The following is a 15,870-nucleotide window of genomic DNA, read 5'->3' as shown; positions in this document are numbered from 1 at the left end:
TAAGATAGGACTTTCCTCCCCTCAGTTTAAGTATTCTTTTAAGAATCTAATAGACTTTGTCCAGTTAGACTATATGCACAACATTCATCTTCCATTTGTTTTTCTATTAGAGTTAATGGCATATGTTTAATGATATTATTTCTTTTTACACCCTCATTCAGGAGTTAATTGTTCCTCTCCCACATTTTACCTTTTTTTAAAAAGAGTTTTATTTAGGATGTAGAATTATATTTCCAGTGACTACAAAAGTCTCAATATTTATTATATTTGGAAAACTCCTTGTTTCCTCTCTTATAATTAAACTTTCTTAAACTTACAGCTTAAGGGCATGCAGTTAACATAAATGATAATATAACTTATTTTTAGATAAGAGTGAGAAATTCAGTAATGATAATGGATGTGGTTCGTTCTTTGCCTTTAATATAAATTTCCTAATCCCCCTCTGCTTATAAATATGATAAAATTTTAGTGGCATCTTAAGCAGTATCATATTTTAGACTCATACAGAGGTGAAAACTTGTAAAAAGTTGAACTTTAGGTAACTTTGTTTAGGTATGTATTTGGGTCCAGCGCTAATAAAGTATTATATAACTAATAAAGTATTATATAACTAAGATATTTCTAAGTTTGATCTCTTAAGTACTTGGGAGGGTCAGCACTATTATTTATTATTGCCCTGCTTATTTATGAATGATCAGTGTTATATAGAATTTGGCATTACTTTCAGTTCAGTTCAGTTCAGTCACTCAGTCGTGTCTGACTCTTTGTGACCCCATGAATCGCAGCACACCAGGCCTCCCTGTCCATCACCAACTCCCGGAGTTCACTCAGACTCATGTCCATTGAGTCAGTGATGCCATCCAGCCATCTCATCAAGTCAGTGATGCCATCCAGCCATCTCATCCTCTGTTGTCTCCTTCTCCTCCTGTCCCCAACCCCTCCCAGCCTCAGAGTCTTTTCCAATGAGTCAACTCTTCGCATGAGGTGGCCAAAGTACTGGAGTTTCAGCTTCAGCATCATTCCCTCCAAAGAAATCCCAGGGCTGATCTCCTTCAAAATGGACTGGTTGGATCTCCTTGCAGTCCAAGGGACTCTCAGGAGTCTTCAACATCACAGTTCAAAAGCATCAATTCTTCGGCACTCAGCCTTCTTCACAATCCAACTCTCACATCCATACATGACCACAGGAAAAACCATAGCCTTGACTAGACAGACCTTAGTCAGCAAAGTAATGTCTCTGCTTTTGAATATGCTGTCTAGGTTGGTCGTAACTTTTCTTCCAAGGAGTAAGTGTCTTTTAATTTCATGCCTGCAATCACCATTTTTAGGAAGTTTTTAAATGTTGAGGGAGTGAATAAATGAACAAAATACCAAATGTAGGATATATGTTATCTCTCTTTTTTTTTTTTTCTTTTGCTTTTAAAGTTAGGATTTTGGAACAGTTTCCATATGAAACGTGTGTATGTATATGTGTATCTATGTGTGTGTGTATTTATATATGTATGTATAATCTGATCTCTATTTTTATTTTCTAATCACACAAACTGTCCCTTTCCTTACCTGTTTCTGTAAGGTCAAATCCACTAGGGATCAGGCTTTGGCTGAACAGTGTCTCGATGCTCTGACTGCATGTGCTGCCAGTGGAGATGGGAATATTCTCGCTCTTGCTGTAGATGCAACTCGAGCAAGGTAAAGGATATGTAAGTTTGAAGTTTTCCAAATTCTAAAAGTTGACCAGTTGAGCTTTTCAGAATCAGTCTTAAATAAGTGATTGATTCTATAAACCATGTGAACCTAAAAGAAAATAATTGGAAACCAAAATAAAATTGATTCTTGTTTTTTTTTTTTAAATATCTGTGCTTTAAAAACATTCATCCATTTTGCATGGAGTGTATTAATAGCTGTATTTCCCTATGGCTCAGGACATTTGAAGCTCTTGTAATGTCACTGATTTACGGGTTCAAATTTGATGTTCTTTCAAGTATAGGAAGACATTATTATGCTCACAGTAAGCAAACCTGCCTTTTGTCAAAGGTGGACAGTATCTCTTTCTTCCTGAGCTGTGTACTACGTAGACATCTTTGAAAAAATAGTCTAGAATAAAGGCAGTTAGTCCTTTGCCTTACAGAACGTGCAGAAAAGCAAGTAACCCGCAAAATCTTTTCTCCCAATATATGATAATGTCACTAAAGAAATTGGTTTTGCTTTTATTGTTTATTGCTTAATATAATTAGTATAATGAACTTTTAAGTTGTTTCAGCTGCTTAAGGGATAGAATGAATAGTATGTTACTTTTTTGTTTGTTTTCCAGTTTTAATTTCTTAAAAGAAATAAGATGACTTATCTGCTTAAAATCCTTCAGTGGTCTCCCATTTCTTTTAAATTAAAACCTAATCTTACTATGGTTTGTAAGTTAGCTGAATGTAACTCTTGCCTACTTCTCTGACCTTGTCTTATCCTGCTTCCTTTGTTAATGTCCCCAATTTCCTTCTTTCTATTTTTAGCACATAAAATATATTTTCCTACTTCTCAGAGTCATTGCATTTGGCATTTCCTTTTTTAAACACTTCTTTCTCTTAAGTTCCCTTGAGTTTCTCTTTCTCATCATTTAGATCTTAGTTCAAAAGCTGTATCTTCATGTCTTCAGCTGCTTTAAAACAGCTTTCCCAAGCACCTCATTCTATTTTGCCTATTTTAATGTCTTCATAGTACTTATTACCATATGAAATTAATTTGTTTGTTAGTGTACTGTGTATACTCTGACTAGATAATATGCTCTGCAAGAGTAGGTTTTTTGGTTTGTTTGTTTTTTTGTTTTGGTTTTATTTATCACTATATCTCTAGCACTTACCAGTTCTTGCCCCATATTAGGTACTCAGTACATGTTGAATGAATTAATAAACAAAAATGTAATATGCTATTAATAAAAGATTTACTTTTTATCAAAAAGATCTTACTGGGAATATTGCTGTTTGCCCATTTATATTGCTAAGCAGTGAATTGCTCAGTAATCTTTAGATACTTGTCTTAGTAGTTTTTAGGTCATTCAGTCATTTTTCAGTCGACAAATGGTAAAAAGAGATCACATTGTATAAAGGCATCCAGAGTATTTTTTTTCATAATTATTCTGAGGAAAGATGCAGTCGTGAATGCAGTAAAGAACATTCAGATTTAGGTTTTTGACAGCCTATTTTTGACAGAGGTAATAAAATATGTCTAAGTATATTGAATATTAAGATAAATATTATATCCAAAATAGTGATATTATCAGAACCTCCATTTAATATTTTAGATGTACAGTTGGAGAAATCACAGATGCCATGAAAAAGGTATTTGGTGAACATAAAGCTAATGATCGTATGGTGAGTGGAGCCTACCGCCAGGAATTTGGAGAAAGTAAAGAGATAGCATTTGCTATCAAAAGGTAATGTGTGAGATTTCTTAAACCAGAATGTCATCTTTTCTGTTAACACAATCCTTATGTATCTACTATGGGCTTAATTTTCTCACATACAACTGGAAAATATTGATATTTGACTTATACTTTCCTCCTTAATCTGTAGTTTCACTATAATAATATTTTGAACTTTGACCATAGTCCCCTTTAGGAGTTTCTCATTTAAAGCAAATGTTTGTTTAACTAATGTTGATATTGCTTCACATCCTCCAGGGACTTAGATTTCAATCTCCTTAAATGGTACACTTTTTTTTTTTTTTCTGTTTTATTTTTTATTTTTTTAAATTTTAAAATCTTTAATTCTTACATGTGTTCCCAACATGAACCCCCCTCCTACCTCCCTCCCCATAACATCTCAGTGGGTCACTGAGTGTACCTTAAATGGTACACTTTTATATTAGCTTAAATTTTATTTACATTGTTTAATCACTCACACAATTATAAAATCTTTACTTTTCCTATTTGAAAGTAAACATTTGGTTGCCATCTATGAATAAGTTAAAAGCAGTCATTACTGAACTGATAGTAAGTGACACTGATAGTAAGTGATAGTAAGTGAAATATGAATTAATATAAATTGATCATGTTTCTGTAGTGTGAGTAGTACCTTCCTGATGATTGGTTTTCTCAACCTCTGTAATAAATTTGCCACAATTATATCACTACTTATATATGAGATAAGTATCAAAACAACCAAGGTGAAAGTCATCAAAATGGCACATGTTTTTTTCTTTTAACAAAAGCAAATTTGTTTCTTAGTGCTTTTTCATCTGGGGTGTACATTTATTGACTTAAGCAAGAAACTATTTTGATTATACATTATCATAAGATATCACATTGAGGCCACTTGGAGGAGTTCACACTTGTGAATGGTAAGTGAGATACGGACAGTCCAGAACAGCTAGTGAGTCAAGTATATATACAAATAATTCTGAAGGCATTTTTAAGTTAATATTTTACTATTTCTGCATATTGTACTATGGAGACTGTCTTAAGAAGTTGTAAAGTTGTTGTTTTCTCATCTTCTTGCTTCACTGTGATGTTCTCAGTGTTACAGGCTTACAGTCTTTCAAATTTTCTTCTAGGGTAGGAGATGGTAAACATATTCAGGCTTTAATTGAGTTCTTGATGTAAAACAAAGATACTAATAAAATATGAATAAACAGATTAGGTGTTTTTATATAAATTTGAAAGATTTGCTGCAAGTAAGTTATAGTTTTATATCTTAACTTTGGGCAATTATTATATAACTGTTATATTTTATTTTATTTTATTTTTGGTGTCTAATGCCTTTATTCTCATTTTTATTTGCTAGCCCCTTAAATATAACTCTTCTACAACATCATAATCTTGAAGGTCTGTGATGTTATTTCTTTACTGACTTCCTGTCCTGAAGGTTTATTTCTAGATTTATTTCACCTGCTAACACTAAACTGTCTTTTCTTTTTTTTTAGGACTCTTAAGCCTTAAAATATATTTTAAAATGTTCCTTAGGGTTGAGAAGTTCATGGAACGTGAAGGTCGCAGGCCTCGTCTTCTTGTGGCAAAAATGGGACAAGATGGACATGACAGAGGAGCAAAAGTTATTGCTACAGGATTTGCTGATCTTGGTTTTGATGTGGATATTGGTCCTCTTTTTCAGGTATTGAAAACTGTTAGGAGGAATTTCAAGTCCTGTTGTTATATGCTGCAGATAGGTCAACTGAAATGAAGACTAAAGAGTATTCATTGAATTTTTACTGGGAAAGAAGTACACCTTACTCAAGAGGCCCAGCCTTTATAGAGTCTCCCATTAGAGTTTTCCCATTTGGGATTTTAAGATATTGCTCAGAAAAGCTAGAGAAAATTCTTATGATAAAGAGTTAGCCCAGACTTCTGGATATGTGTTCTTAAACTGTACTGGTAGATAAATATGTAAATGTGTTTAGAGTCTCATACATTTAAGGTGAGTTTTATTAAGAATCTCAAATATATTTAAGATTAAATAAATTGTATACAATGTATTTAGTTTGCTTTCAGTCTTCTAAGTTGAATACTTTTCCATTCTACTTTCTTACTCACACTTTGCTATCCCTTTGCTTTAGTTTGTTTGCTTATTTTAAATAGTGATCAAATATAATGCAAATATTTAGTGGTTAGCTTTTGGGAAACGTTTTTTTCATAAAATAAAAAGAATTTTAAAAAATTGTTCGAAAAATTTAAAAAAATTGGAATCTAAAGGAATCTTAGAAATAACTGAAAGTTAATTTGCCCATTAAATACCATCTCTAAAAGTTTAATATGTCTTTTAGTAGCATCAGCTTTGTTACCATAATTCTGTATCATTAAAAAAAATAGTTATCTGTGGCTGAAGGTACAATCATGTAGTACTCTGATGACTGATTTAATAAAAATAATCGATTTAATGTTTTTAAAATCGCAACATTTGATAATTTCCACTTTGACTTATATAAACATAAGGCATGGAACTGAATTATTCAACTGGAGTTTTAATCTAATAAATTTTGGTAGCATGGATGATATGAATAACAAATCATGCTTAAATTAAATGCCTTATCTTTAAGAAATCAATAGCAAGAATATGCACAATTTTAAACGGTTTTAATTTCATGTTAATATTTTTTGCAGACTCAAGGTTTTACCAATATGTTATATGACTTTCCTCAGGATCTTCTTAAATGTAGTTCCATTAATGAGTATGAATCCTTTGTTTTTGCACTAAAATTATGAGTCTTAAAATCTTGCCAAACTCCAAGAAAATTCACAAATTTTATAGTATTTTTTCTGCTTATAATTATGCAGTGGTTTCTCAGATGGCCTTATCCTTCCCAATTGTCTTGATTTACATTATATGTACCATTAGAGACGTGTAGGTACTTTTTTTTAAAATATGAAATGATTTAAATTCATGTATATTATCTAAGCAGTGTCATGAACTCATAACAGAGGAGATATGATCTTTGTTAATTCATAATTGAGTGTTTGAAAACATCCTTTATAATTTTATATCCCAGTAGTAAACTAACATTGGAGAAGGCAATGGCACCCCTCTCCAGCACTCTTGCCTGGAAAATCCCATGGATGGAGGAGCCTGGTAGGCTGCCGTCCACGGGGTCACGAAGAGTCAGACACAACTGAGCAACTTCCCTTTCACGTTTCACTTTCATGCATTGGAGAAGGAAATGGCAACCCACTCCAGTGTTCTTGCCTGGAGAATCCTGGGGACGGGGGAGCCTGGTGGGCTGCCATCTATGGGGTCACACAGAGTCAGACACGACTGAAGTGACTTAGCAGCAGCAGCGGTAAACTCAGATGATAAATGAGAGACATGGCCTCACCTGAATCATTCCTTCTCTGTTTATGCACTTCCCTGGATGCTATAGCCCCTTAACTACTTTCTACAGTTCTCCTGTTATTTTGCTCCATGAAGTGAAAGTGAGACTCAGTTGCTCAGATGTGTCTGACTCTTTTTGACCCCATGGACTGTAGCTTGCCTGGCTCCTCTGTCCATGGAATTCTCCAGGCAACAATACTAGAGTGAGTAGCCATTCCCTTCTCCAAGAGATCTTCCTGACCCAGGGATTGAATGTGCATCTCCTGCATTGCAGGCAGATTCTTTTACTCTCTGAGCCACCAGGGAAGCCCTATTTTGCGCCATGTATTACTGTTAATTTCATATTTCCACGGGAGAACAAGGTCCTAGTGCTTCGTAGTCCACACCATCTTCTGTCTTCTCATTCAATTTTTAATCCTAAAATTCACTTTTTTAATGTTGCATTTTAAATTCAGTCTTTAATTCTTTAGATCCTATCACATGTTACCTCTCAGTTAATGTTGGTAATGAAAACAACAGACGTATTTCTTTAAAAATTATAATGAAGAGATAATATATTTTGCCTATATCTCCCCTTTATCTTAAAGATTTTGCAGGGAACTTCATCTTGATATAACTTAATTGATAAATGCTAGAGCTAGAAGCAGACATAGCACTGGTGTTTATTACAACAGTTGGATGAGGTGGTATTTGAGAATGGTGAAATATTAAGTTACATTCACATCAAGATTTTTAATGAGGACAATTTTGGAATGTCCACTGAAGTAGTTATAACACTTTAGAAACACTTTTTGGGATTAATAATGATTTGCGTCTTTAATTTATAACTGTTCAGACTCCCCGGGAGGTGGCCCAGCAGGCTGTGGATGCAGATGTGCACACTGTGGGTGTGAGCACCCTGGCTGCTGGGCACAAGACCCTCGTTCCTGAGCTCATCAAGGAACTCAACGCCCTTGGACGGCCAGATATTCTTGTCATGTGTGGGGGAGTGATACCGCCACAGGTATTTTCATCTCCTGCATTTTCTAGTACTGTACTGGGACTGCTGAGTAACAGTAGTTTGTATGTAATTATTTAATTTACTGTATATTTTCTCTAAAAATGTGTTGCAGAGTTAGAGCCAAATTAGAACCAGATTATTTCTTAGTGCTTCTACTAAGTAAATTCTACAAAAGTGGTCAATGTTGTTTTCTCTTTAGACTGTATTGTAATTCAGTGTGCATGCATGCATGCTAAGTTTCTTCGGTTGTGTCCAACTCTTTGCGACCCCATGGACTGTAGTCCGTCCTCTGTCTATGGGATTCTCTAGGCAAGAACACTGGAGTGGTTGCCATTATCTCCTTCAGGGAATCTTTCCGACCTAGGGATTGAACCTGTGTCTTAGGTCTACCTGCATTGGCAGGCGTGTTCTTCACCACTAGCATCACCTGGGAAGCCCTCAGTATGCATAATTTAATACTATATAACGCTTCTACGAGAGAGTTGCCTCCCTAAAATTAGTCACCTAGATAGAGATCTGTCTTTGTCATATTCAGTAAGCACTGATGGAAAAGGAACAGGCTGAAAGTAATACAGTCTCACAACTAGAATAGAGAAGAATGGTGAACACACAGTGAGGATATCAGCCCTCCCCAGGGAAAGAGTGAACACCCCTCATCCTGGCAGTGGAGTCAGTCCTTTAGTTGCTCAGTCCTCTCAGCACTTGCTTCTGTTGTTTCAGAGTTGCTACCTTGTTCATTTCCTCTATATCCCCATCCCTGAATGCTGCCCTAACTTAGCACTGTATCAGTTACATGGTCCTATAAAACCCCCATTTTCATGAAGCTAATTCAATTGGGATATAGTTTTCTGAGAGCCCAAAACACCTAATTCAGACATAAATGGAATCAGCCTGTCCTGAAAATTATGGCTGAATGGAGAATATGTGGATTCTAGAACAAGAATGTGGATCCTCTTAGGAAAAGATAAATGGATGCTAGATAACAGTAATATTAATTAATTTATTAAGGAGACAGGGACGCTGTCTGTATGTGACCTTGTGCTGTGTGTGCTTAGTTGCTTAGTCATGTCCGACTCTTTGTGACCCTATGGACTGTAGCCCACCAGACTCCTCTGTCCATGGGGATTCTCCAGGCAGGAATACTGGAGTGAGTTGTCATGCCCTCCTTCCCAGGATCTTCCCAACCCGGGGATCAAACCCAGGTCTCCCGCATTGCAGGTAGATTTCTTCACCATCTGAGTCACCAGGGAAGCCTGTGAATACTGGAGTGGGTAGCCTATCCCTTTTCCAGGGGATGTTCCCGACCCAATATATGACCTTACCAATCAGTTAAAATAGTTAAGGTATAACCTGGGTCTATTTCCAATCCCGTTTTTAATAATATCAAATTGTGTTTTTACTGAGAATGTAAAAAATATTGAGTTACAAGAACTGTATATGAGATTGCTCCTAAGTAAATGACCGTATGTAGTACAAAGACCCCCACCACTATATAGCAGGAATCTGTCAGTGAAATGTGACCCTGTGCCCATGTTTTCAGTTTTTCTCCTTCTGTTACAACTCAGAATATAAAATAATGAATGTGTACACTACTTATGAAATGAGAAGATACATATGTATGAGCTTGTGAGGTTGGTTATAATGGACTGGCAACCAAGTTGTATATTACTTCTTTCTAACAATGCAATGCTTAATGTGGTATAGTCAACACAAAAGTGGTTTTGTTCCCTGGTGGCTCAGATGGTAAAGAATCTGCCTGCAGTGCAGGAGACCCAGGTTTAGTCCCTGGGTGGGGAAGATCCCCTGGAAAAGAGAATGCCTATCCACTCTAGTATTTCTGGAGAAGAGAATGCCTACCCACTCTAGTATTCTTGGCTGGAGAATTCCATGGACAGACGAGCCTGGTGGGCACAGTCCATGGGGTCACAGAGTCAGATATGACTGAGTGACTATTTAATTTTTATTTATTAGTCAACACGAAACTATTTTTATTAGCACCTTTGCCTCTTATTTTGATAAGTATAGTTTATTATTTGAGAATATAAAGGGCTTTAATTCTTTATTACTGTCTGACTATGGAACACTTCTATCTGTATTGCAGTTTTAGAGCCCATAATATTAATACGTAAGCTCTTAGGCATGATATTAAAATGTAAGATTCAAAATAATTAGGCAGTACAAGGTAGTGGCATTGAAATACAAACTGATGCCAGCCTGGATGGTAGGGGGTTTGGGAGAGAATGGATATATGTATATGCATGGCTGAATCCCTTTGCTGTTCATCTGAAACTACCACAACATTCTTAATTGGTTATACCCCAATACAAAATGTTTTTGGTGTTAAAAAAAAAAAAATTGAGAAGAAATGCAGGCCTGTAATACAAGGGGCTGACATTTTCAAGCTGTATATATCATAGAAGTCTCTGGATATTTAAATTACCTAGAACATCTGTGGAGAAGGCAATGGTACCCCACTCCAGTACTCTTGCCTGGAAAATCCCATGGACAGAAGAGCCTGGTAGGCTGCAGTCCATGGGGCCGCTAAGAGTCGGGCATGACTGAGCGACTTCCCTTTCACTTTTCACTTTCGTGCATTAGAGAAGGAAATGGCAACCCACTCCAGTATTCTTGACTGGAGAATCCCATGGACAGAGGAGCCTAGTGGGCTGCCGTCTATGGGGTCACACAGAGTTGGACACGACTGAAGTGACTTACCAGCAGCAGCAGCAGAACATCTGTAGGTGTTTGCCGTGCTTTTTCCTCTTGAGTTTAAAGACAAAGGATCACTTTTTATAATGACACATTTGTGTGTTAATATTGGCATTTTTTTTAATATAATGATGTCATTTAACACCCATGCATTTTTCTCATTACTTGTTTTCAGTAAATATATAAAATGTTGTTATTCAGCTGAAAGTCTCTTAGCTTTTAAATTAGAGAGCACTAATGTATGGCTGTTAATCAAAATGATTTAACCATTGCCATTGTGGAGCTTATAGCAATAAGACATGTAAAGTGCCACTGCAGAATTATGGTATTATAAGAATATTACAAGGAAATAATAGAGACAGAAAAGAAGTAGTTGGGGGATAATTAGCATGACCATGTGATTTATCATCTCATGATCAATTTTGAGAATGAAAAATGGATACTACTAAAAAGGGTGTTGCAAAAACAGACAATTCAATTAAGAACTGGGCAGAGGATCTGAATAGACATTTTTTCAAAGAAGACAAATGGTCAACAGGTACATGAAAAGATGCTCAACATTACCCATTAATAAGGATGTGCAAATCAAAACCACAATGAGATATCACCTCATATCTGTTAGAATAGCTGTCATCAAAAAGACAAGAAATAACAGGTGTTGTCGAGGATATGTAGAAAAGGGAGCTTTCATGCACTGTTGGTGGGAATGTAAATTGGTGCAGCCACTATGGTGAACAGTACAGGGATTTTTCAAAAAGTTAAAAATAGAGCTACATATGATCCAGCAATCCTAATGCTGGATATTTATCTGAAGAAAACAAAAACACTAGCTTGATATATGTTCACCCCCTCCCATGTTCATAGCAGCATTATTTACAGTAGCCAAGACATGGAAATAACCTAAATGTCCATCAGTGGGTGAATGAATAAAGAAAATGTGACACACACACATACACAGAGGAATATTATTCAGCCATAAAAAAAATTTTGCCATTTATGACAACATGGGTGGACCTTGAGGGCTTTATACTAAGTGAAATAAGTCAGACAGAGAAATACAAATAGGGCATGATCTTACTTATATGTGAAAGAACAGATTGGTGGTTGCTAGAAGCAGCGGGTAGAGGGTAGGTGAAACGAGCAAAGGGAGCCGAAAGGTACAGACTTTCAGTTATAAAATAAATAAGTTCTGGGAATATATGTACAGTGTGGTGACCATGGGTAATAGTACTGTACTGCATATTTGAAAGTTACTAAGAGTAGTATGTAACTAAGTAACTAGGTAGTAACTTAGAGACCAAGGACTAAGGACATTGTTGTTGTTTGGTTGCTAGGTAATGTCTGGTTCTTTTGCAACCCCTTGACTGTAGACTTCCAGGCTCCTCCGTCCATGAGATTTCTCAGGCAGGAATACTGGAGTGGGTTGCCATTTCCTCTTCCAGGAGATCTTCCCAACCCAGGGACTGAACCCACGTCTCCTGCATTGGCAGAGGGATTCTTTACCACTGAGCCACCAGGGAAACCCTCAAGGACATAGTACTAAGAAACTAAGATAGTCACCAAGAGCTCACAGTGTTGCACAGTTTTCAGGATATCTTAAAAGTTCTAAACTCATATGTGAACGTGAACGTGAAGTCGCTCAGTCGTGTCCAACTCTTTGTGACCCCATGGACTGTAGCCTGCCAGGCTCCTCTGTCCATGGGATTTTCCAGGCAATAGTACTGGAGTAGATTGCCATTTCCTTCTCCAAGAAATCTTCACAACCCAGGGATTGAACCTGAGTCTCCCACATCGTAGACAGACGCTTTACTGTCTGCGATCTCAGCCAAAAGGCTGAGAAGCAAAACTCATATGTGCACACACAAAATTTTTTTACTTACTTATGGTAATAGATGTTAACTAGATCTACCATGGTGATCATCTTACAGTGTATACACATATTGAATCATTAGGTTATATACCTGAAACTAATGTCAATTAAAGCTAAAAAAAAACACCCAAACCTCATGGAAAAAAAGGTGTTGCAATAGAAAGCACAAGCCAGGATGTCCTAGAAATATGATCACTAGTGAATGGAAAAGACCCTGATGCTGGGAGGGATTGGGGGCAGGAGCAGAAGGGGACGATAGAGGATGAGATGGCTGGATGGCATCACCGCCTCGATGGACATGAGTTTGAGTAGACTCCGGGAGCTGGTGATGGACAGGGAGGCCTGGCGTGCTGGGATTCATGGGATCTCAAAGAGTAGGACATGACCGAGCGACTGAACTGAACTGACTGACTGACTGAATGAGGATTAGAGCTTTAAAGCATCTCCTAAACTTGATATTATAGCTCCAAATACTCTAATGTTAAAACAGTCTAAAGCCTGGAACAGTATTTGTGCCCTGGGAATCTTTTCACTTAAACTTTCTTTAAAACAAACTAATAAATAGCAGCAACAACAACAGAGAATTTTTTTCAAATGAGTTAACATGAATTTGAACAAACTCTAGGAGATAGTGAAGGATAGGGAAGCCTGACGTGCTGCAGCCCATGGGGTTACAAAGAGTTGGACACAGCTGAGTGAACAACAACAACAATTTTCATTTATAGAAAATCTAATTCCAGCATGAAGCCAAATTCAAAGTACTGCCATTCACTAGCGGCAGGCAAAGCACCTGGAGGAAATAAATAGCCTTGTAAATCTGAACCTATAATGTGATACTAAATTTAACACAAATAATGGCAAATAGTAAAAATTTAGGTAAGGTAATATGGTGTAGGGTCCAGAAGTTCTCAGCTGGTGGACCATACAGCTTCCCACCAAAAACAATACACTAAGGTATTTGGAAAATTGGCAGAATGTCTTTTATTCTTTTAATATCTTGGAGTGTAAAAGGGTAGGGTTAGGGCAGCTCCAGTCATAGAGGATTTTTTTCAGCCTCAAATGCCAGTAGTGTATCAGATGAGAAAGTTTGCGGCACTGAGGATAAAGAAGAAGGGACAGCATTCATTGTCCTTTTGTTTCACTTTCTTGAAATATAAATTTGTCTCTTCTATTAATAAAATAAATTCTTTCAACAGGATTATGAATTTCTGTTTGAAGTTGGTGTTTCCAATGTATTTGGTCCTGGGACTCGAATTCCAAAGGCTGCCGTTCAAGTGCTTGATGATATTGAAAAGTGTTTGGAAAAGAAGCAACAGTCTATGTAACATCCTGTTTTGGGGTTAGCTTTTTTCTAATCTATTCTTTCAGTAATGATCAAAGAGGCCATGTCTTCAAATTATTCAACACCTAATATGTGCTTTCCTCAAAGCTTTACGTTAAAATACCTGACTTATGAGAATGCTGTCATGCTATGTGTGTGTGTATAGTTTCACTTTAATTTTAATTTTAAAAATTAAAATTATCCTTAAAAACTCTCTATAATACATGCTGAGTACTTTGTCAGAAACTGGAGAGAAAGGTATTATTTTTAACAATTGTGATATTTCTTTGAAATAGTTCTTATAAATCTGTTTACTTTCTATTTTAAGAATTAAACAATACCTAAAGCAATCTGACTAAGCCTGTTCTTTCAGTTTAGTACAGTTTAGTTGCTCAGTCGTGTCCGACTCTTTGTGACCCTGTGAACCGCACGCAGCACGCCAGGCCTCCCTGTCCATCACCAACTCCTGGAGTCCACCGAAACTCGTGTCCATTGAGTCGATGATGCCATCCAACCATCTTATCCTCTGTTGTCCCCTTCTCTTCCCACCTTCAATCTTTCCCAGCATCAGGGTCTTTTCCAATGAGTCAGCTGTTCGCAGCAAGTGGCCAAAGTATTGGAGTTTCAACTTCAACATCAGTCCTTCCAGTGAACACCCAGGACTGATCTACTTTAGGATGGACTGGTTGGATCTCCTTGCAGTCCAAGGGACTCTCAAGAGTCTTCTCCAGCACCACAGTTCAGAAACATCAATTCTTCAGGACCTAGCTTTCTTTATAGTCCAACTCTCACATCCATACATGACTACTGGAAAAACCATAGCCTTAACTAGTCCTATTCTTTAATTTAGTTTTAATTGACTTAAACACCAGAAGATATAATCCATAGGTAAATAAAATAATTATACCTATATTGGAAAAAATAGTAGGAATATTTATGAAAGGAATATATTGTGATTGTGGTCCTCAGCCAAATTCTACCAGAATTACTTTGATGCAAGTATTAAGTCACACCTGAAGTTGGAATGGGGAGGCAGGAAAGAAATGGCAGAAATTCTTCAAGTGACTTTGCTTTCATCTTAGACATGAACATGTGACCCTGTTATTTCTGGGCTTGGCTTAAGACCCAGGAGAGTGGATCTTCATGAGTAGTCCCTAAAATGAAAGTCCTTAGGCTCTTAGCATGGCTTAGAATGATGATATGAGCTAGGAGTGTAGAAGGGCCACTGTGTATGTATCTGGAAAGACAGTGATATTCAGTCTGAGTCTGAAGGCTTGAGAACCAAGGGAGCGCATGGTTTAAATCTCAGTCCAAGGGCCAGAGAAGATGCAATATCTCAGCTCAGATTAGTGAGATGGGAAAAAAGTGGTGAATTCCTTCTTTCTCTACCTTTTGTTTTTTCAGGCCCTCAGCAGATTTCATGGTGCTCACTCACATTGGGGAGGGCAGTCTACGTTGCCAAGTCTGCTAATTCAAATGCTGATCTTATCTAGAAAAGCACTCACAGACACATCTAGAAATAATGGTTAATCTGGGTACCCCATTGAGTTAACATGTAAAATTAACTATCACAGAGTCCTTTGACACTGCCGGTAGAGATGCACAATTATGCAGCTACTATGGAGGAGAAAATGGCAAATCACTCCAGTATTTTTGCCTGGAGAATCCCATGGACAGAGAAGCCTGTTGGGCCACAGTCCATGGGGTTGCTAAGAGTTAGACACAATTTAGCAACTAACCACCACCATTGAAGATGACAGTGCTCAAAAAAATTAAACAATTACCATATCACCCAGCAATTCTACTTCTGGGTATATATCCAAAAAAATTCAGAGCAGGGACTCAAATAGATACTTGTACATTAATATGTGTATTAATGTTCATGGCAGCATTATTTACCGTAGCCAAAGGGTGGAAGCAACCCAAGTGACCACTGACAGATGAATGAATAAGCAAAATGTAATAAACACATAGAATACTATTCAGTGCCCATGGATGGAGGAGCCTGGTGGGCTGCGGTCCATGGGGTCTCGAAGAGTCGGACACGACTGAGTGACTTCACTTTCACTTTTCATTTTTATGCACTGGAGAAGGAAATGGCTGCTCCAGTGTTCTTGCCTGGAGAATCCCAGGGACAGGGGAGCCTGGTGGGCTGCCGTCTATGGGGTCACACAGAGTC

At 37.2% G+C, this 15,870-nt stretch overlaps 1 protein-coding gene across 1 annotated transcript in view; it reads left to right on the top strand.

Moving 5' to 3' along the window:
• MMUT (methylmalonyl-CoA mutase) overlaps positions 1-14,024 on the top strand; it is a 48,767-nt gene extending 34,743 nt beyond the window's left edge. Inside the window, exons 9-13 of the mRNA XM_068994233.1 lie at positions 1,574-1,689; positions 3,293-3,424; positions 4,952-5,099; positions 7,627-7,794; positions 13,567-14,024. Of these exons, the coding sequence (XP_068850334.1) occupies positions 1,574-1,689; positions 3,293-3,424; positions 4,952-5,099; positions 7,627-7,794; positions 13,567-13,695 (693 nt within the window). The 3' untranslated portion in view covers positions 13,696-14,024. The remainder of the gene's footprint in view (positions 1-1,573; positions 1,690-3,292; positions 3,425-4,951; positions 5,100-7,626; positions 7,795-13,566) is intronic.
• Positions 14,025-15,870: the final 1,846 nt, after the last annotated feature.

The sequence above is a fragment of the Capricornis sumatraensis genome, chromosome 22 (assembly GCF_032405125.1).
Source record: "Capricornis sumatraensis isolate serow.1 chromosome 22, serow.2, whole genome shotgun sequence".
Classification (NCBI taxonomy): Eukaryota; Metazoa; Chordata; class Mammalia; order Artiodactyla; family Bovidae; genus Capricornis; species Capricornis sumatraensis.
Note: the sequence above shows the minus strand (reverse complement) of the source record. Positions and strands in the feature narration are given on the sequence as shown.